The sequence below is a fragment of the Diceros bicornis genome, chromosome 32 (assembly GCF_020826845.1).
Source record: "Diceros bicornis minor isolate mBicDic1 chromosome 32, mDicBic1.mat.cur, whole genome shotgun sequence".
In the NCBI taxonomy this organism is placed as follows: domain Eukaryota; kingdom Metazoa; phylum Chordata; class Mammalia; order Perissodactyla; family Rhinocerotidae; genus Diceros; species Diceros bicornis.
The window spans coordinates 8539535-8561365 of NC_080771.1; the positions used below are offsets into that span (position 1 = coordinate 8539535).

At 51.1% G+C, this 21831-nt stretch overlaps 1 protein-coding gene across 2 annotated transcripts in view; it reads left to right on the plus strand.

The window, feature by feature from the left end:
- The first annotated feature begins 7077 nt into the window (after nucleotides 1-7077).
- The window catches only part of SLC6A2 (solute carrier family 6 member 2), a 44810-nt gene continuing 30056 nt past the window's right edge, over nucleotides 7078-21831 (plus strand). Inside the window, exons 1-3 of one of the 2 annotated variants that reach the window (XM_058528610.1) lie at nucleotides 7078-7366; nucleotides 18094-18225; nucleotides 20159-20396. In XM_058528610.1, the coding sequence (XP_058384593.1) occupies nucleotides 7093-7366; nucleotides 18094-18225; nucleotides 20159-20396 (644 nt within the window). In that variant the 5' untranslated portion in view covers nucleotides 7078-7092. The remainder of the gene's footprint in view (nucleotides 7367-18093; nucleotides 18226-20158; nucleotides 20397-21831) is intronic. The other variant, XM_058528611.1, reaches the window with a different exon arrangement.

A 21831-nucleotide genomic window follows, 5' to 3' on the forward strand; every position in this document is an offset into this window, starting at 1 on the left:
AAAAAGAAACACAAATGGCCCATATGTATGTGAAAAGATGCTCCACATCATTAGAAGTCAGGGAAATGAACATTAAAACCATAGCTAAAAGATTGGCAAAAATTAAAAGCCTGGATACTACCAATGGTTGGTGAGGATGTGAAGAAATTGGAAGTAAAGAAATAACATTGCTAAAATTTCGGTTGGTACAATCACTTTAGAAAATAATTTCCCATTACTTGATAAAGCTGAATAAACACGTATCCTACAAACCAGCAATTCCTTCCTAAGTATAGAGCCTAGAGAATCTCTAGCACATGTGCATAGGTGGCGTCTATAAAAAAATTTATAGGCAATGTTGCTCGAGGTATAAAAACCTGGAAACAATCCAAATGTTCTTCAACAGTTGAATGAATAAGTGAACTATTATTATTCATGCAATAGAATAAATACATACAACAAGGAAAATGAGTGAACTACACCTACCTCCATCATGATGGATGAATCTCAAAAATATTATATTCAGCCAAAGAATTATTATATTATGTTATGGTATTTAGTCAAAGAACAATATCTGTAGTGTGATTCCTTTTCTATAAAGTTCAAAGAAGGACAAAACTAAACAATGTATTGTTAGGTATAGATTCATAAGACGTCATACTGTAAAGAAAAAGAAAGAAATGATTATTTGCTGTATTCAGGACAGTGGTTACCTTGCACTGGGGGAGAGGAGTGAGGGGATATGCTGAGGGAGGGGCACACAGGCCTGTAGGGGATTGGAAATGCTCTATTTCTTATCCTAGGGGGAGATGGTTCTTGTACATTCATATCACTGATATTATTTAAACTGTAGACTGTTCATATATGTTTATATATTTTTTCTTATGTATGATAAATTTCACACTAAATTTAAAAATGCTGCATGGATGTGCATGCTTGTGGGATAGTGCAAGTTTCTTCAGATGCCTGGTCTTCTAACAGAGTGCATCTGGGCATGTCTAAGGTCTCGGCTTGCTCTTAAATTCCCCGGATGGACAGAGCCCTTGTGCCAGCCTGATTATGGCTCATCCTTGTCAGTTGACGACAACCCTCCTCCGCCCTGGAGACGGACATGAACCATCTGTGAGTCACCTGTCACCATAACTCACGTGACCACCTGAAGGCCAAAGGATGTATCTGGGGGATCACGCAGAGGAGGGAGATCCTCCTTTCCTCCTAGGAGACTGAGTCCCTTTGCCTTGAACTCCTCCTTTCCTTCTCTCTCCTCAGCTCCTCTCCTGACTTCTGTCTTTCTTCTTCCAATGGTCCATCCCCATCTTGCTGATGGACTTGACCATTGCTGCAAAGTTCAAAAGCAGCAGAGTGGGAGTCAGGGCCCAGGGTGCTGACTCTCTCTCTTCTCTTCTCCCCCAGCACCCTGTCCCTGCCCGATCCGCTATCCCATGGGGGCTGCAAGCCTTGGCTGGTCTTGCACTGGCAAGTTCATAAAAGTATACATTTACTCATTTAATCCATGTACACCCATGGAAGGACTTCAGATTTTATTCTGAATCAGATGGGCACCACTGGAGAGAAAGAGGGATAGGATCTTAACTTGTTTCCAAAAGGCCTTTCTGGCACCCCTGTAGAGCTTAAACTTCAGGGAGCAAGGAGAGAAATGAGGGAGGCCATTCAGAGGCTGCCACAGTAATCCAGGTGAGAGATGGCATGGGCTGAAACAGGGCAGGCACTGTGAGGTGGGGAGATGTGATATGATTCGGAGCCAATAGAGTTTGCAGTAGGATTGGATGTGGGAGTACGAGAAAGAGGAGTCAAGGTCTACTCCAAGGTTTTTGGCCTGGAGAACTGGAAGGAAGAAGATGCCATCAGCTGGAATGCGGGAGATGGTGGAGGAGCAGGTTTGCGGGCAGGTCAGGAAGGAGAGGTCAAGAATTCTTTTAGACATGATGACTTCCAGGTGCCATTTATTTATTACCTATGTAGAGATGTCCAGGCTGCAGTTGGATCCAAGCAGAGGATGCAAATGTGGATGTCAATGATGCATAGATGCTCTTTAACGCCAGTGCCTGGATGTGGTCAGTTGGTGTAGGAGCTTGGTAGAGAAGAGTCTAAGGACTGAGCCACAACTGGGTGGGTTGCAAGCCTCAAGGACCCTCAGGGGGCTTCAGTGGGAGGTGCCCTAAAGGAGACATTTCAGCTCATGGGGCTCTTTTACTGAGGGGACTTGTATGCTATTTGTAAATGCAGGATAGCTTATACCAATGACCCAAATGACCCAGGGCAGGTCAGCTGCAAGGAGACATAGGTCTAATGCTTCCTGATCCAAAACAAACAAACTAACTAATAAACACAAAAGAAAGGAAGGAAGAAAGGAAGCAATGAAGGAATAATGATAGAGAAAGAAAGAAGAGAAAGGAAGGAAACAAGATACAGGCAAACCCCTCCTCCTCTCTGGCCTTAGTTACCCCATCAGTGCAACGGAGGTGCAAGTTCTGATAGCATACTCAGGACACTTCCAGGATTCAGCCCACTGGATTCCAAATGTCCTCCAGCCCAGCCTTTGTGTGTCAGGGTCTTGGCGTCTGCAGGGAGATGGCCAGAGCTGGACTGACAGCACCAGCCATTGCCTTGTGCCCATGGCCTCTGTCACCAAGTGCCATGGTAAGTGGAAGTGACGCCTCCCCAGAGATCACGTTAGCTCTGATAATGCTCCAGCCGCCTGCCTACCCATTTGCCCTCAGGCCACCTGGAGGGGCTGGGTGCAGGGCACAGAGAGAAGCCACATGGCCCCATGGCTCTTGGAGCTGTAGGCAGGAAGTCTGGGCCAGAGACGGAGAGAGACGCCTTCCACTTCATCCCAGCCCCAGCCTGGTGTCCTCACTACTGTCTCCCAGAAGTCTCTGAAAACACCGGGTGGGACTTTCAGGACTTGCTGATTGGCCCTCTGATGGTGTATATGTGTGTATGGTGTGTGGGGGGGTGCCTCCCTCCATCCCTCTAGTAAACACTTCCAGTGCCCCACCCACCCCCCTTGTCATTCACTGTTTCTGCCAACACAGACCTGACCTACCAGCTTCCTACTGCCAGTACCTGAGACTCTGCTGGAAGCATTTTCTAGCTACAGGAGGATGCTCAGCCCACACACCAGGCAGGCTGGAAATGCTGGGAAGTTAGCACCCTGGGGGAAGCCTTAATGGGTAAATACTCCAGCCTCCCTGCCTGGGAGTGAGACAACAGAGGCATGTTCTACGCAGTCTGCCAGAGGTCCCTAGCAGGACTGAACACCAGGTGCCCATAGCTGCAACTGCTTCTTACTGTCCCTCTATTGGTTTCTTTCCCTTTCCTGTCCCACTTCCCACTCCTCTATCGGTGCTTCCAGGGATCGCCGCCGAAATAAATGACTGGAATTCAAGTCTTAGTTTCAGGTTCTGCTTCTGGAGGAATCTGATATAAACAACCCCAACAAAAGACATCAAATGCAACCAACAATTGAGATCTCTTCTAGTTCTGTTTTGTACACATTTCTGGAGCACAAGCTATGTAACAGGATGCATCAGGCTCTGTCCTTGTCCCTGGCAGGGAAGTCACACAGGTAATTGTACTAAACGTGGAGGCGGTTATCAGAGATGGCTTTACAGTAGAGTGACATCTGAGGTTTTGAAGGATGAATAGGAGTTCTCCAGGTAGACAAGAGGAAGATGGAAACAGCATATTTAAAAATCCAGAGATGTAAAAAGGCACAAGGTGTCCAGGGAACCACTAGTAGTCGAGTATCTCCAATGTTGCTACAGAATAAAGCATATTTTGGAGGTGGTAAAGTGTTTGTAGGGAGAATGAGGGCAGAATTAGAATAGCAAGAGACGTGGTTAAATAGACAGGCAGAATCTTGTCTGCACTGTTGAAGGTGTTTAGATATTATCTTGGAAAGATTGAATGATTTTAAGAAATCATGGGTTATCTTTTTCTGATTGTGTAAGTATCAAATGCTCATTGCAGAAAAGTTGGCAGATAAAGAGAAGCATAAAGAAGAAAATAAAATTACCTCAAATCCAGGGTTAATTAAATCACGTTGATGTGTTGTCTCTCAGAGTAGTTTTAGGCAGAAGAGTAAGGTGATCAGACTTGAGTTTTTGAAAGAGCTCTGACAGCTGGTGAATATCATGTGGCTGGAAAGATACTGGATGTGGGCTGATCAGCTGGGAGGCTGTTGCAGGGAAAAGTGATGGGGATCCTTGATTTGGATGCTGGAGCGGTGTGAATGCTAGGGCTTCACAGGGTGTTTAGACATGAGAGTCTCAGGACCAGTTGATGGGGCATGAGGTAGAGGAGAGGAGAGGAACACGGTCACTGGGGAGATTCTGAGTGTCTCCATCCAGAAATTCGTGGAGGGGACAGGGGCTGGGAGTCAGGAGACCTGGCTTCTCATATCAACTTTGTCACTTCCAACCTCTGGGACCTTAGAGAGGTGCCGTGAATCCTCAGAGCCAGTTTCCTGGCCTGAAAAATGGAAAGATGACTCCATTCCTGCTTTCCTCATGGGCTTGTCAAGATAGTCCATGGGTGAGAGATTAGCATCCTTGATGGATGGGAATCTGTGGCTCCAGGGTCTCCTCCTGAAGCCTATGCTCAATCCTTTCCCTGACCTTCTGCCGCCAATCATCAGCCCCTGAAGGCCAGGGCAGACCCACCACTCCACTAGTTTTTCCTTCCTCTCTTCTCTGCATCGTTCACAGAGGACATTTGTCATGCTGGTCCCTCTTGGTGAAAATGCTCTAAACACCCCCATGCACCACCATTCATTAATCCTCTTTACATACTAATCGATGCCCTAGTATGTTTCTGCTAGGAATACAGTGATGTGGAGGACACGCAAGGTCCCTGTCCTCATGGAGCTCATATGTCACCCAAGAGGAGACATATAATAAACAAACAAATAAATAAATTTGGATAGTGATATAATGAAGGGAATAAAATAGAGTGATGTGATAGAGAGTGGGCTGTATTTTAGATTTGAGTGGTCAGGAAGGGACCATTGAACTGAGATCTGAACAACTCAGGCAGAGGAGGCAGCAAGTAGAAAGGTCCTGGGGTGGGTTTGAGCTTGGAATGTTTAAAGAACAGAAAGGTCAGAGTGCCGGGACTTATCAAAACTCCTACCGATCCTGCTTAAGTGTTGTCACCTCTGCGAAGCCTTCCTGGGTCACCAGCCCACCCCTTACTGGCTGATTCAGCACCACCCAATTTCCACACCCCTGTGGTCATAACCAATCCTGACCACATTGGGTTCTGATAGACTCTTTACACACTGGACTGTTAGGAACTATCTCCATAGCTCCGCTAGCCGGCACTGTTCAGGCATACAGCAGATGATCAGCAGCTGTTTGATGAATGAATAATTAGTCAATAGATAAACGAGTGAATGAATGAATGAATACCAGGTCCAAATGGCTCACTCCTTTACTTGGTCAAGTGTCACCTTCTCAAATGCTCTGACCAGACTGCAGGCCCACCCTCCCCGCACACAGTGCTCCTTGTTACCTTTCCACGCTCTCCTTTCCCCGGAGGCACATATCACCTTCTCACATACCAGATAAGGTATTTATTTATTAACGTTTCTTGTTTTCTCCTGTTTCCCCCTGACAGGATGTAAACTCCTTCATGTCTTGGATTTTTGAGTAAGTTGTCAACTAATGTACCCTGAGAGCCTAGAACAGTGGCTGGCACACAGCAGGCATGTGTAGGAACAAATGAGTGAAGGAGTGAATGAATGAATGAATTGCAGTTCTCAGCCTCACAGAACAGGAGTCACAACCTCATATGCCTTGCTGGCCTGCCCATAACAGAGACCTAGGAGTAAGTGCTGGGTAGTGACCTTTCAACCTAGAGCCAGCCAAACAGAACCAGCCCAAAGGCCCGCCAGCATCAGTTTGCCGTCCTCGGTACTGAGCAGAACATTCCCATTTTGTAGTCGGAGAAGCTCTGGCAGGGTAGTTTAAGTGGACCGCCGCGGATGACAGAGCTGGTACGAACCTAGTCATTTGCTCTCCCCAGTGTTTTCCGGAGCCCCCTCTCGGAAGCGACTCAGACCCTAGTTCTGGGAGTGCCGCTCTCTTCCCGTGGTCGGAGGTCAGAGCCTGGTGCCCCCGGGAAAGGGAATGGGCGCCCAGGTCCCGCGCGTCGCCGGGAGCGGGGCTCCCGCCGCCCCCCGATCCCGCGCCGCGCCTCCGCCCCTGCCCATCCCCAGCCGCGCTGTCAGTCTCCATTAGCGCTAACAGGCTCCAGACGGAGCGGGCCCGGCGCTGGGTTAATGCAATCGGCGCGTTACCTGGGGCGCAGGCTACATTACCAGACCGGCCCCCGCCCGGCACGGCCAGAACCAGCCAGCGCGCGCCCCGCCGGCCGCCCAGCCCCTGCAACGCTCCTCGGGCCGCGCCCGAGCGCCACGCGGCGGAGCCCAGCTCCAGCCCGCGCCCCACAGCCTGTGGAGTCTAGGCGGGTCCGGGGCAGGCAGGGCGCACGGCACCCGGGATCCCGTCGCTGCCGGACACGTGAGTGCGCCCTGCGCGCGGGACCGGGCTAGGTGTGCTGGGGAGGCCCAGGCTGAGACGCACAGAGCTAGAGTGCCAGCGAGTCTGAAGTGCAGAGGTGTAAGTGTCCGGGGAGGCTCCTGGGGCTGTTGGAAGTGGCGTGGACCCGAACCGGGGGGAGGGCGCAGCAAGCTGCACCGGGCAGGGTCACTGCCCTCAAACCTCAGCCTCGGCATGTCCAAACCCCGCCGTTTGGGGGCGAGAGGGAGCGGGCGAATGAGGGAAGCGCTGCGGGGTCCCAAGCCAGATCCACAGGGCTGGCAGAGGCAGTCTCCATCTCTAAGTTCCGTCTCAGTCCGGCGCGCCGCTACCTCTGTTTCCAAATTTTTCCGACAGACGCGCGCCCTTCTCTGGGATCCCTGCGTCGGCTCAGCGCGCGTTGACCACTGTGTCCCTGGCGCTCCCGGGAGGTCTCGGGAGGCGCAAGCAGGGCGGAATGGCCCAGTGACCACATCTTTTCCTTTTATCCAAGCAGAGCCTCGGCGTGCTCCCAGTACAGCTGACGTCCCTCTTGCCAGCCGCACCCATGCTTCTGGCGCGGATGAACTCGCAGGTGCAGCCCGAGAACAGCGGGGCGGACCCGGGGCCCGCGCAGCCCCTGCGGGCGCGCAAAACCGCGGACCTGTTGGTGGTGAAAGAGCGCAATGGTGTCCAGTGCCTCCTGGCGTCCCGCGGCGGCGACGAGCAGCCCCGGGAGACCTGGGGCAAGAAAATCGACTTCCTGCTGTCGGTGGTCGGCTTCGCGGTAGACCTGGCCAACGTGTGGCGCTTCCCCTACCTCTGCTACAAGAACGGCGGCGGTGAGCCCCCTATGGGCTGGGGGTGTGGACTTGGGAGGGTACCTGTCTGCAGCAGTGGTGGGGAGAGCAGCTGGGATGCACGCGGGAGGAGAAGAGGAAGCGCATGGCATGTCTGGGGCAAAGGAAGGGACTGGACAGGGCTCACGGGAAAGGATTGGAGTCCCCGGTGGAAGAGGGAAATCAAGGCACGACCTTGGACAGTGATGGATGCACAGGTGGAAGGACCGAATCTGAGGCACCAGGTTGGGTGAGGAACCCTGCCCTTTGATGGGCCACAGGAAGGGAGGTGGAGATTTGGAGAGCTCTTGAAGGGGCACCGTAAGTGCACAACATATGACAACCAGGGGTGGTGACCTTAAATCCAGCACTCTGAGCCTGATAGAGGACTTGAGTTCCCTGAAGGCATTTGGGAGGGCCTGCACTCTTGGGGACAGAGACTCTGGAACAGAGTCTAGTGTTGGAGAGAACTCCACTCTTAGGTTGGTGGTTGATTTGCTGGAGGGTTCAGAGTACACAGCCTTGGTGGGATTGTGTCAGTAGTGCCAAAAGCTGGCCTGGTCCTTGAAGCAGGAGGCCTGGGTGACTGGGATGAAGCCTCCATCTCCTGGGTGGAATGGGAGGGGGGCCTGGAGAAGACTCCAGTGGAGTAGCCAGGCTCTCTCCCCTTCCCTCTGCCGGGTGACAGAGTACGCACCTGCCTAGGCTGAGAGCTTAGAGATCAACTACAGCCCAGTCAGGGGGCAGAGCCTTGGGGGGAGCAGGCTAGGGGGAAGGATATGGGGTCCTAAGGCTCTAGCTCCTTCCTGAGGGCCTTTTCTGCTGGAGTGTCCAAACCATCCTAATACTGCCCCTTTGCTTGGATGAGCTCAGGGGTGCCCTGCAGAGAGCAGGGAAAACAACCCAGAGGACGAAGTTAGAGAAAGGGGGCCCAGCTCTGGAAACCTCTCTCTATCCGCTGGGCCATTCTGCCTGGCAGTAGCTCTGGCCCAGGACTCCAGGGGCTCAGAGGGAGGCAGGACGAGGGTTTGGAGCTGGATAAAGGGAAAGCTCATGACCTTATCGCATAGGGTCTTGGACCCAGCTGCTTCCTTCAGTGTGTACTCTGGACACTTGCTTTGGGTGAGAAATGGGAAGCAGATGACCCAGAGGTGAAACTTTTCCACATTGGGCTGCTGCAGCTTCTCGAGAGTTTCTGGTCAGGTTTAAGCATTCTGACCCTTTGGACCCAAGGAGGGAGGACATGCAGATTCTCTGTATTTTTAGCAGGCAGGGAGATGATGAATGAAAGACAGACTGAGAGACCCTAGGACACACCATCCAGCATGTCCTTGGTGACCGTCTGAGACTGCGTGTCCCTAGACAGAGGAAGGCTCTATCGTTAATCAGCAATATTGATCGGTTCCTCCCGGCATGAGGCACCGTACTAGGCTCTGTGGGGGTCGCCTAGATGTATTAACTATGATGTCTGCTTGCCAGGAGATTTAGCCACCTAAGGGCTTCATTGTCACACTGCTACACATGATTTCCATTGTTATAAGTGTTCATTTAAACTAAAAGCACCCCAGATGGCCAGTTGGACATATCAGCTAGATGGATGTTCTGCAGCTTTCACTGACACTGTGTTTTCGCTTGGTGGTTGTCACCAGCACAGACAGAGAGCGCCTGCTGTATGCAAGGTGACGTAGCAGGTGCCTAGGGCACAAAATGGACCAAATTTGTCACAGGTTCCAATTTTTAGATGAAGTCGGCTGGAAGCTTGCTAGCCCTGCATGTCACCCATCCCCAGTTGTTTGGTCATTTGTCTCTTTGCAGCTCTGTGTCCCATACAGGCCTGGGCACATTGAGGGCACAGACTATGGCTTTTTCATCCCTGTATTCCTAATGCTCAAGATAAGACCTAGATCCTAGGAATGTGGTAGAAGGTGTCCAACAAACTTCCATTGAATGAATAAATTAATGAAGTGGTCCAAGCCCTCGAAGACCTAATACCTATCCAGAAACATCAGGACGCCCCTGCAGTAACTAACCCAGTGAGGCAGCATATGCTGGTTGGGGGTGCGGCTGGCAGCCTAGAAGTTAGGAGCTTTGTCTGTGGCATCCTGGATTCTAACTTCTAGCTGTGTGACTTTGAGCCACTCTCCAAGCCTCAGTTTCCTTGTCTGTCAAACGGAAATACAGTCAGGCACCACATTACGATGTTTCGGTCAATGACGGACCATGTATATGATGGTGGTCTCACGAGATTGGTAGCAAAAGGCTTAGGTGTGTAGTAGGCTGCACCGTCTAGGTTTGTGTAGGTACACTCTATGATGTTCACACAGTGACAAAACCCCCTAATGACACATTTCTCAGAACGCGTCCTGTTGTTAAGGGATGCATGACTGTAATGGTGTTCAGCTCGGAGGGATAGTGTGAGGACTCAGAGCGATAACGCCTGTGAAGAACCTGACGTGGAGTATGGCCTTAGTATAGGTAGCGGCTGCTTCTTATTACCTTCTTCATGATAAGGTGTGAAATGGATGTGAGAGCGACAAGTGCTCTCAAGGCCTTGGAGGGGCTGCTTAGGAAAGACGCAGAGGAGGTGGGCTGTGGTTAGAGCTCAGCTCCTTGGGATGGGAGGGAGAGGCGTGGACAAGAATCGTGAGGGGAGGAGGTAGTCTAGTTGGGCAAGAATGCATATGGATTATCTCAGAGACTAGGTGTGCAGGCTGGCTGAAGGGCAAGCTGGGAGAGATAAGGGTGGAGAGGCATGTTGGGGCTGGGCCATGGAGACCTTGAATGCCAGGCTACTGGGTGGGGATGCTATACCAGTGAATTTCCATTCCTGGCTGGGATGTCCGTGGTCGGCCCAACGGAGAAGAGCAGCCCCCATCTCAGAGTCTGAGGCAACTCCTTGTCTAACTTAAGCCTCGCCTCTCTGGGGGAGGCTCAGCTGGCCCCTTCTGGGTTTGTCTCTGCTGAAACCTCCTGGCTGCTTGCTTCTTGTGGAGCAATTCTCATCCAGTAATTCTGAAGTCAGCCACCGAGATGGGCAAGCAGGCTGGCAGTTGCAAGGTATCCTGTAAGGGTAGAAGCAGCCAAAAGACGTGAGTTTGAATCCCAGCTGATCTCTGATCCAAGGTTCCCTGCTACAGCTGGTGGGGAGCTCAGATGACCCCCAAGACCCATCCTTCTGCAATGCCCTGGCTCAGCATTGCACCCAAGCCAAGACTCACCCGAACAGCCTGTATGCATTTCTGGTGCCAGTATTAACACGATAACCTCCAAGTCCAGCTGTTCATGCTGGCCCAGACTGGAGGATGTTTTGAAATGATAAAGGTGCCAATCATTCAGGCCCCAGGCTAATATTTTCTGAATGAACTACTGGGAAAGATCAGCCTGTCTGAACATCTTCCTGTAGGCTAGCTGCTGGGATTCGTGGGTGCAGGGGGCTTCCGGTGGGGAAAGCCACTCTCGGAAATTCCAGGCCTTTGTCCACAACCTTCTCAACAAGGGAAGTGGTGCCTGGCAGGGGGGCTATTTCCAGGCTTCTGGATTCTCCCTCTGCACCTGTTGATATGGAGCCTGGCCTGTGCTGGTCCCTGGGGAGGATTGTGCAGATCAACTGGGTCCCAATGTCTGCCTCCCTGCCAGGGCAAAGGCCACCGTGAATTATCCTTTGCAAATGGCTGCTTCTGTTTGAGACGTGTCCGTCTGACAGCTCTGAGCTGTCAGAGACATAGCCTTTAGGTTCAGGCAGACCCGGGTTTGAATCTGAGCCTGATATTTCCAGGAAATGTGGCCTTGGACAAGTCACTCTCTGGTCCTCAGTTTCCTTGTGCAGAAAAGGAGAATAACTGCACCTTCCTGTGGGGTGATAAGACGTTAGAGATAAGATGTGCACAGTACCCCAGTGTCTGGCACATAGAAGGAGCTCATAAATGGAATTGTTACTATTATTGTGATTGTTCAATGATTTTTAACTATGGGCTAGATCCAGCAAGTAGGGCGGGGTCCTGGTTTTGGAGGGAGCAGAATTGATTCTAAGAGGACATTGATGAAGGGAAATAAGGCTGGAAAGTCATCACGCTCGGGCCTGGGGCATCAAGAATCAAGAGCTGGGCTTTGCTCCACAGTCTGACAGTCTAACTTGTCTCACTGTAGTCTCCTCATCCGGAAAATGAGGATTAACATTCCTGCATGGCGTTCCAGGAGAGATGTGGTTCTGGGTCCCAAATGGGGTTCCCCCCTTCCTCAAGTAAGCTCAGGATCTCAGGTACCCACAGCCATTTGGGAACCCTCTTGGCCAAAATATCTTGGGTTCTTGAGGCCAGGTATGAGGTGGTGGCTGGTACAGAGGGCAGGAGTTTGCAAACTCGGTGCCTTCTCATCTGGCCTGGCTGTAGGGGGCTGTCTAAACCCCATTGGCAAGACTGACACTGATTGTTCAGCTCAGATGCACATGAGCCAGCTGGCTGGTATGGGCCTCCAGCTGACAAGTTTGCAGGAATGAGGTGCTCACTGGGGGCTGGAGCTGAGACCTTCATCTGGGGTCACCAGCATGATTTGGCCTATCGGTCTGAGCTGGCCAAAAAGATCTAGGGGGGCTGTTTCCAACAAAATGGGGTTTCATAGGGATAAATGTTACATTCTGCCCTGTGGTCCAAACCCAACTGCCTAAGTAAGGATTAGGCCACAGCAGGAGTGGAGAAAGGCCCTAGGGCTTTCATTAGCTGCATCTGCCATGTGAGTCACTGCTGGGATCCATTTATTTAACCAAAAAACATTTACTGAATGCCCATCATATGCCAGGAATATAGAGATGAGCACAAGTCAGTCCCTGCCTTTAAGAGGCTCATAGTCTATTGTAGCTATCGTAAAAGTTAATGTCATTTTGGATTCTAGTACTGGAGTCTTATATCTGAAATGAGGGAGGTGAGGTCCGACTTTGTTTTTCATGGATCCTATCTCCCTTCATAATGTAGTTCTGAGCATCCCAAACACCCTCTAATTTGTTCCTCTTAAAGAGACCAGGAGGGAGGAGTGGGAAACCAGAACCTTCAAGGAGCTATATGGGAAGCCCAGTTTTATTAATAAAAATCAAGTCCAGACCCTACAAAATTGAGAGAATAAGGATTATCACATGAGGAGGGGTGACCCCAGTGCTAATTTCTCTGAATTCCACCCCCATCGCCCTCCTTAGAGGAGTGGAGTTTAATCTATCAGGGAGTGGGCATGTTTCCTCCCTGGTGCTGGTCCCTGGCCTCAGAGCCAAGGTCCAGAGGTCAGCTGGCAGGACCCAAAGGGAAGGTGAGGGACGACCCCTTGTGGGGCCAAAAAAACCGCTCTCACCATTTCATGTAGAATCCCCTCTTGGAGCAGCAGGACGTACACAGGGTACAGATGCTCTTGGCTGGACTCGGTAAAGTGCAGGGTGCAGAGTGAAGAGGTGCAAGACCACACTTGGGCTGAGGTCGCAGGGACCCTCAGGCCAATGGGCAGGGGCCCACAGTGGTCATTGAGGCCCCAAGGAGAAGATCAGTCTTGGGGAGGAGCAGACACGAGTTGGCACCACATGGCTCAGCTACCCTACCCCGGGCAGAGAGTCTCTCTGGGTTGACAAACTTGAATGATCTGGGCTTGGTTTATCATAGGAACTGGATGGTCTCCCTAAAGAAGTGGCCACGGGGAGCCAGCTGTTTAACTGGCAAAGACCCGGAGGCAGACCCTATGTCTGACACATAGAGCACAAAGAATTGCTTTGGAAAAGATGAATTTGTTTTGCTCTTCATGGCTCTGAAGGACAGAAGGAAGGCAGTAGGTGAAGGCTGCAGTGGGAGGGATTTAGGGGAAGGGGAGCATTGGCCAGAAGGAGAGGTGGGGCTCCCAGGTTCAGCAAAGCCTCAGCTGACCAAGGGAACTCTGAATCTGGGATGGCCTTCCCGACTTGTCCTGAGTTGAGGTGAGGGGGCCGAGACTACATGCCGCAGCGGTGATCTGTCTTTGGATGCTGACTGCCCTGGTAAGGGGCTGTGGCTGTGGGCGAGGTGGCTTTCTTCAGGTGAGGCAACTCCCAAAGGCTGATGGCTGAGGCTTGAGCAGTCCCAGCATTTGGAGAACAAGTCCTTCGTTCCTGAAGGGGATCTGGGCAACACTGCAGGATCCTTTTTGGTCATGGGGTTGGCGGTGCCTGGGGGAATTCATGGCCCTGCACTTGCTTGTGGTCAGCAGTCTTGTTTGGTCACAAGGAGGAGTAGCCAGCCTCACTTGGGACAGGGACATGAGTTACCCAAGGGACTGCCTCAAAGTCCTCCGTGCTGGCGAGCCTCCAGCAGGCGTTCATGGCTGAGCTCTGCGAAGGACCTGGTCACCTTCAACCACACTGTCGGTCCTCGGCTTCTCTGTATGCCCTTGGGATGTTTGCGGAGGAGGGACAAATCCGGCTACTCTAGGTGTTGACCAAGGGTTTCTTGGGACTCTGGTGAAAGCTGCGGGCAGTGACAACCTGTAACTGAGTTGTGGGCACCAGGGGAACAGTTCTGTGGGTTTTCACTACTTCTTTTTTTTTGTGAGGAAGATCAGCCCTGAGCTAACATCCATGCCAATCCTCCTCTTTTTGCGGAGGAAGACCGGCCCTGAGCTAACAACTATTGCCAATCCTCCTCCTTTTTTTCCCCCCCTTTTCTCCCTAAAGCCCCAGTAGATAGTTGTATGTCATAGTTGCACATCCTTCTAGTTGCTGTATGTGGGACGTGGCCTCAGCATGGCCAGAGAAGCGGTGCGTCGGTGTGCGCCTGGGATGGGAACCCGGGCCACCAGTAGTGGAATGCACGCACTTAACCGCTAAGCCATGAGGCCGGCCCTTCACTTCTTAATCTATCAGGGTGTGGCCAGATTTCAGTTGGAGGAATCCTGTCCTCAACAGACTGGGAAGCTGGTCCAGCTCTGTCTCAGGGACCCTCCCCTCCTTCCTGCAGCCCCTCCCTGATCACACTCCCTCCATTTCCCCCCACTTCTCTCCTGGGCCTGGGCCATACCACCTCTTGCTGACCCCCTCCCACAGGCCTTCCCTCCCCTTTCCTGGGGTCCTCCTCATCTGCCCCGGGTTTGCTCCAGCACACCCCACTCTGAACTTAGCGACCACTGGGCTTCCTTTCCTGAGAACTTGGCATTTGCATGGAGAATTCCAGAAGCCCTCTGTGACCAGTAGGGTTCCTCTGTAATGGTGGGGTATCAGGCAGTGTGTGTTGGGCCAGAGGTGATGGGACAGATGCTCTCCTTACTAAATTCATCCAAAGGCTGCCGGTCGGAGTCCCTTTCACAGTTGACAATTCTTTTCCTCGTGTGTTTGTGTGAGTGTGTCGATGTGCAGGAGTATGCATGTACCTTTGCATGAGTATGTTTAGGTGTGCATTTGTGTATATGTACATGTGCTAGAGACTCCCAGGAGCTGAGACCCTTGGGAGGTATGCCCTGCCTGCGTTTCTCTAGGTCTGCCCCTGTCAGCCCAGCACCTGCATGGCCAGAGCATTCCAGAGACAGGATTCTGGGCGTGTGGCCCTGAGGGTCTCAGATCTCAGGCTCTCTGTGAGTTGGTTGCAGCTGGCACCACCACACAGAGTGATGCAGCAGGGCTGTGGGAATGTGGCACTTATGGGCCTTGCAGGGCAGTACTTTCTAGGATGTTTGCAATCCAGCCTCGGTTTCCCAGGAGCTGCTCCGGGGCTGTTTGTAAGAGGCATCCTCAGCTGACCTGTCACCCCTGAAATGCCTGTCTGACTCTTCAGCTCTGCCCTGGCTTCCTCCAGATCTTTCTGCCAGGAGACGTGGGCCAGCTTACTGGTCGATGTCCTCTTTGAGAAGAAGGCACTGGCCACTGGGCAGCTCTCTGGTTTCATTCATACTCAGCTGTTGCATCATTCTTGCGTGTTCTTGGTCTGTTTCCACCCGAAGCTTTGGCTGGCCCACATCAAATGCAGTCATAGAGAAGAGCCTCGGGCTTGTGCAGACCCATCATCTTCCCGCCTCTCCTGTTGCTGGGACTCCCAGCCAGCACAGGCGGAGATGAATCTCAGACTGGGCAATGTACCTACCTGTTGGCGCTGCCACCCAGAGGTTTAGATTGAGGAAACTGGCCAACAGGAGACGCCTGGTTAGTTGGCTGATGTGGCTCTTCCTCTTCGTCGTAGAAAAGAGCATTGAGTTGCCAGTGGCAAACCACAGTGCCAAGATCTGAGCCCTGATTCCTGTCTTTTTCCTTCTCCCGGTGTCTTGGGCCACCTACTTCAGTCTCCAGGCCTATTAAACAGTTTCATACATCTGTTTCCCCTTCTCTCTGGCTCCAGGCCCCCAAGGGGAGTAGCCAGTGGCTACAAGGCAGAGTGGGGCTCAGACAGATCTGGGTTTGAAGCCAAGCTGCATCCTTACTAGTTTAGACAAGCAACTTGACCTTTCTAAGCCTCGATTTCCTCATCTGTTAAATGGGGTTAGTGGAAATTATCTCGCAGAGATGGTTTTTAAGTGAATAACTATGGAAGAACTTAGTAGGTGGCTTGGCATATAACAGATGCTCAATAGATGATACTTATTATTTTCACCAACATCATCACCATCATCACCTACCCTTGTCACCAGCATCACTACCATCATCACCACCACCTAACTGCATCAGCATCACCAGCATCAGCACCATCACTGCCACCATTACTATCAGCAATGTGAACTGACGTGGGGTGAGGTGCCAGATCAACCCTCTCTGTGTGGGAGAGAGACAAGCGTGGAGATTGAAAGCAAGAAATAAGGACGGAAAGAGAGAGGTTGGCGTGTGGCTGTTTCAAAGAAGTCCAGCCTAGAGCAGGGGCTGGAGCATTTGGCCAGCCTATGACCAACAGACTAGGTAGCTCATCTGGCCCCACATCCCTAATTTCAGAACCCACCCCCCAGACTCTATTCAGACTCACGACCTTCATCTAGGCTGGAATGTTCTGGAATCTGCAGAACACGTTGGGAATGCTCTGAAGCTCTGGAGCCAGGCAGACCTGGGCCCAAATTTCAGATCCGTCACCAGCTGAGTGAGCTTGGTCGAGTCACTTAATTTCTCCAAGCCACAGTTTCTTCCTCTAAAAAATGGATATAGCACTTGCTACCTCAGACGGTTTCTGGGTAGGGTAAATGGGCTCACAGATGTCCAGCACCCTGCTTGATCCATAGGAGGTACTCACTTCAGAAGTTTCTTCCCTACTGCCCACCTGCTGGTCCGTCTCCTGCCGCAGAAGGGACTGGGTCTCAGAGCACTGGGGCCAACACTTTGTGCTTTGTCCCTAAGAGCCCTGGGCTTCCTAAGAGAATCCCTGGGGAGAGAGTGGAGACTGACAGTCTGAGCAGCTGGGTGAGTTTGACTCCGGGTGTCACGTGACTGCCACAGCTCTCTGCTAGCTTGGGGCCTCAGTTTCCACATCTGTAAAACAGAGGTAGTGATCATCTTTGCATTTTAAGATTGTTGTGAGGATTGAACGAAACATTGGATGGAAAGTGCTGGAACACGGTAGAGGATATTATATTCCTAATGTTACCATCGTTAAATATTCCCCGGTTTCTGCACTTTGCTTTGGTGGGTGGGTCAGAGAGTGTTTGGTTTCCAGGGTGATGGCATCTCCCCAAAGGCCCATGGCAGGCGGTGGATTTGGCCTGGCCACCTCCAGCTGCGCCAGGAAGAGGACTTGGCATTTTGCTCTGGTCACGCTTGCAGCCTGGGCTGACGTGGCTTGTATCTCAGTGAGTCACCTCGCAGTGTCAGAGCCCTCTGAGCTCACCCTGGGTTGCCGGGCATACTGAGAATTGTCTCTGCAACTCAGACGAGTCTCATTCCACCGGGAAGTCACCCAGGGATTAGTTTCTGCCCATTGCCAAGCCCCCACGCCCCGACTTTCTGCGATGCTCTGGGTGGCATCTTCCCTGGTCAGAGACTTGAGCCTCTGGCCTCTTTGCTCCTTTCAGCTGCCTGTAACAGGATGAGCCCAACAGGTTGGAAGACCTGAATGCGAATCCTGCTTCTGTTACTTACCAGCAGCACAGACAGGACCAGTTCAACTCCCTTCTCTGCCCTCAGTTTCCCCCGGAGGGACAGTATGACCCTGTCTGATTCTGTCTGTGAGCTGTTGTGAGACTGAGAAGAATCCAGTGGGATCATGTTTGGGAAAGCCCCATGTGACCTTAAAATGATGGAGCTATGAGCAAAATTAGAAACCTAGTATATGTGACTTTGGGCAGTCTCTCTCTCTGGTCTCAATTTTCTTCCCTATAAAAGGAAGGATTTGGGGCAGTTAGCATTCCCCAGAGTGATGATTCATGAAAGAAAAGGTTCTGTGTTTAAATGAATTTGGTAAAAACTGCACCTGTCATTCTCCTCCTGGTGCTTCACAGTGTGTGCTTGTGTCTTGAACGCTGGGAGAAGCCTGCAAGAAACAAGCCTATTTAGCTTTGATTAACCCAGATTTTACTAATTTGACCACAGAACCTCATTACTATGATTATGAGTATTACTACTACTACAACTATTATGATCATTTGTATTATTTGCTCTGCATAACTGTATTTACCTACCACAAAACACCCCTTGAGAAATGGCCAGGTGAGCAGGTGAATGAGGACCCTCCAGCTCTGGGAGACATTGATCCAAGCCTTCTGAGAGACAGGCCCAAGGCTGGGCAGGGGTCTAGAGGGTCACGCTCTGCCTCTGTGTCCTCCAGGTGCCTTCCTGATCCCGTACACCTTGTTCCTCATCATCGCTGGGATGCCCCTGTTCTACATGGAGCTGGCTCTGGGCCAGTACAACCGGGAGGGGGCAGCCACAGTGTGGAAGATCTGCCCATTCTTCAAAGGTAAAGAATGGGTCTGGGGGAGACAAAGGTTGTCCAAAAAGACCCTGGAGAATCTGCTCCGGAGGTGGGATCTGAGGTAGAACAACTCTCTTGTGGGCTTCACAGGTATTGGCAAGGTCAAGTGCATCCACCATTCAAAGTTACATGGACATTTAGTGTGTGTGAGGAATAGCTTTGGCTTGGAAAGTCTGGAAACCTGAGTTCCACTCCAGGCTGTACACCTGAGTGACCAGTGGGAGGCTGTTTCCTATATGGGAAATACTCATAGAAGTATCAGAAGTACCCAGCACACATACCACTACTCTCCTCTCTTGTTCCCATGGCAGACATGATAAATTGATCACAGACGTTTTGGGGCTCAGCCAGAAAGCTGCCTCACAGTCCTTAATATAACAGGCACAACTAATTGATCACAGCTGTGATATAAGAGGAAGCCTGCTTGCATTCAGGACTTAGAGCACATCTGGATAAAGTGGCCATAGCAAGTGCCATCTCTTGTTGTATAATGCCCTATACAACTATGAGAAGGGCCTGGAGAAAGAATTAGTGTCTCTCAAACACTGGTTAGAGACCTAAGCCGAGATGGCATTGAAGGCCAGTGTGACTCCTGTGAGCCTCTTCTCAGCTGGCACATGTCTCCTGAGGACCTCCTATGTACTCAGTCCTATAATAGATACAGGCTTGTACAAGAGTCTTATAAGACATGTGTATTAGTTAGGATTTTTTTTGTTTAATTTCCAGAAATCCCACTCAAAGTGGCTTTAATATAAAAGAAAAATTTGTTGGCTTATGATACAGTGACGTGTAGCAGTTTCAGTCTAACTTCAGGTACAGGTTGATCCAGGTGCTTGAATAATGTTATCTGGAATCTCTCTTGATCTCTCCATCTCAAGTCTGTTTTCTTTAGCATTAGCATAGGTCACAGGCATATTCTCCTTAGGTGTTAGCAAAGCTAGCCACCAGCAACAACAAGATTAAATCCTACCAAGTCTAACAATGATAAAACAAAACAAAACACTTTATATCATCATAGCTTCATTAAAGGTCCCAGAGAAGACTCTCATTGGTTTGACTTGGGTCATATGCTCATCTATCAACCAATCACTGTGGCTATGAAGAAACAGAACTCTGATTGGCCAGGCCTGAGTCATGTGCCTACAGCTAGATCAAGGAAGTGGGGGATTAGCCTCACCCAGACCTCACATGCTATGAATGCTTAAGGCAATGCCGGGTAGGGAAAAAGATACGTCTACTATAGGCAAAAGCCATAGAACTAGCCCTAAAGGAGCTTCTGATAACATTCAGGAAGGTGAGATTGGCACGCACAAAGCAGGCGGTTAAAAACATTCAGGAAGGTGAGATTGGCACACACAAAGCAGGCGGTTAAAAACAGGGCCCAGAGAACACACAGGACTGAAGGTCTGATCAGGGCGTGCTTGTTTGGGGTTCCCCAGAAGCAGGTCCTGAGACGAGGTTTTCAGCATCAGGAGTTGTTTTGGGAGGCAATCCTGGGAAGTACCAGTAGGGGATAGGGAAGAGGAGGCAGCCAAGGAGCCAGTTCTGCCATGGGCAAGGGGCCCAGTCCCACTGGGAGAGAACGTTAACAGGCCTTGGTGTTATCCTGCCCAAGGGGCAAGGAGCTGGGACACTTATGTTCCAGTGGCTGACCCGGCTGCTCCCTGGGGGCGTTAAGGTCCTGGCACATCTGGCGTGTCCGATGAGTGGGCAGAGGGGGCTCCAGTGGCAAGAGGAAGCCCTCAGGCAAAGGGATGGTGGGTGCCTAGGGGACACAGGTGGGGCTCTGACAATCTGCTATAGAAAAAGAGAGGAATAGGGGTCGGGTAGTGCAGTGGTTAGAGCTAACTCCCAGGGAGAGGTGGCTCTGGGGTGGGCCTGGGGAAGCCCCTGCCTGACCCCCTCTACCCCCACCCAGGAGTCGGCTACGCTGTGATCCTCATCGCCCTCTACGTGGGCTTCTACTACAATGTCATCATCGCCTGGTCGCTTTACTACCTCTTCTCCTCCTTCACCCTCTCCCTGCCCTGGACCGACTGTGGCCATGCCTGGAACAGCCCCAACTGCACCGACCCCAAGCTCCTCAACAGCTCCGTGCTGGGCAACCACACCAAGTACTCCAAGTACAAGTTCACGCCGGCAGCGGAGTTTTACGAGTAAGTCATCGACCCCTCGTCCTGTTCATGTGGGCACACTGAGACCTGTGCTGGGCGGGACCTGAGCCAACGCTGAGGGAAACCGGAGAGCAGGTGGACACGCCAGTCATCGTTTGTCATGTGTGCCGAGCAGCCACCACAGGCCCGACCCTGGCTGGGAGCTGAGCACACAGCTGTGGACGAGGCAGCTGGAGGACCTTGGCTTCTGGCGCAGGGGTGCGGGGGTCGGGAGACAACATGCTAGTAAACAGCTAAGGAAGCAGGAACGTTTTAGAGAGTGGACGTGCCCTTCAGGAAAAGAGATATGTTTTAGGGAGTGTAAGTGCTCTCAAGGAAGAATAACCAGGTATGCGGTAGAAAGTGATTGTTGGGGGGAAAAGGAACTTGAGCTTAGGTGGTCAGGGAGGGCTTCTCTGAGGAGGCGTCTGTCATAAGAGCAGATGAAGTCAGCTAGGGGAACATCTAGGGTGATGGAGCTGCAGCTTGAACCCAAGTCGATCTGATCCTGAAGCTGTCATTGGCCCAGCCCACGTTTCTGTCTCTCTGGGCCTTCCACGGGGGAAAGCAGCCAGAGCTTATGAGTGAAATTCAAGAAGTGGGAGGCAGGCCAGCTATGTGCAGCCCAGGGAAATTTTTCCGACCGTGTGTGCATGAGAGGCACTGACTGGTGGTAGAAGACAGAACATATTTTTAAAAAGACACTTTTTAGGTCGGAATCATTTTAGATAGAAAAAAGTTGCACAAGTAGTCCATAGAGCTCCTGTATGCCCTTCATACAGCTTCCCCTCATGTTGACACCTTATATAGCCACAGGACAATGACTGAAATCAGAAAATTAATGCTGATATACTATTAACTAACCTACTAAAGACTTTTATTAAATTCGCCAGTTTTCCCACTAATATCCTTTTCTGGTCCAGGATTCAGCCTAGAGTCCTGTGTTGCATTTAGTTATCATGTCTCCTTGGTCACCTCCAATCTGTGAGAGTTCTTTGGTCTTTTCTTGAATGTCATGCCCTTATTTGAAGAGGACTGGTCAGTTAACCTGTAAAATAGCCCTCACTGTGGGTTAGTTTGTTGTTCTCTCTTGATTACACTGAGGTCAGGCATTTTTGGCAGGAATACCCTAGAGACGATGTTGTGGCCTTCTCAGTGCATCATTTTGGGGGTACATGTTGCCAGTCTGTCTTATTACTGGGGATGTTAACCTTGATCGTGTGTCTAAGGTGGTATCTGTCAGCTTCCTCCTGTGCAGAGGATGCATTATTCCCTTTGTAACTAATCCGTGTCTCCTGGGAGCTTCTTTGAGTTTATGTAAATACCTTGTTTCTCATCATACTCATGCCCACAATTCTTAGCATCTTTTAGTGATTCCTGCAAGCCAGGATTATTACTGTAGTGTTTGTCTAGTTGTGATTTTCTATTCCCCTCATTC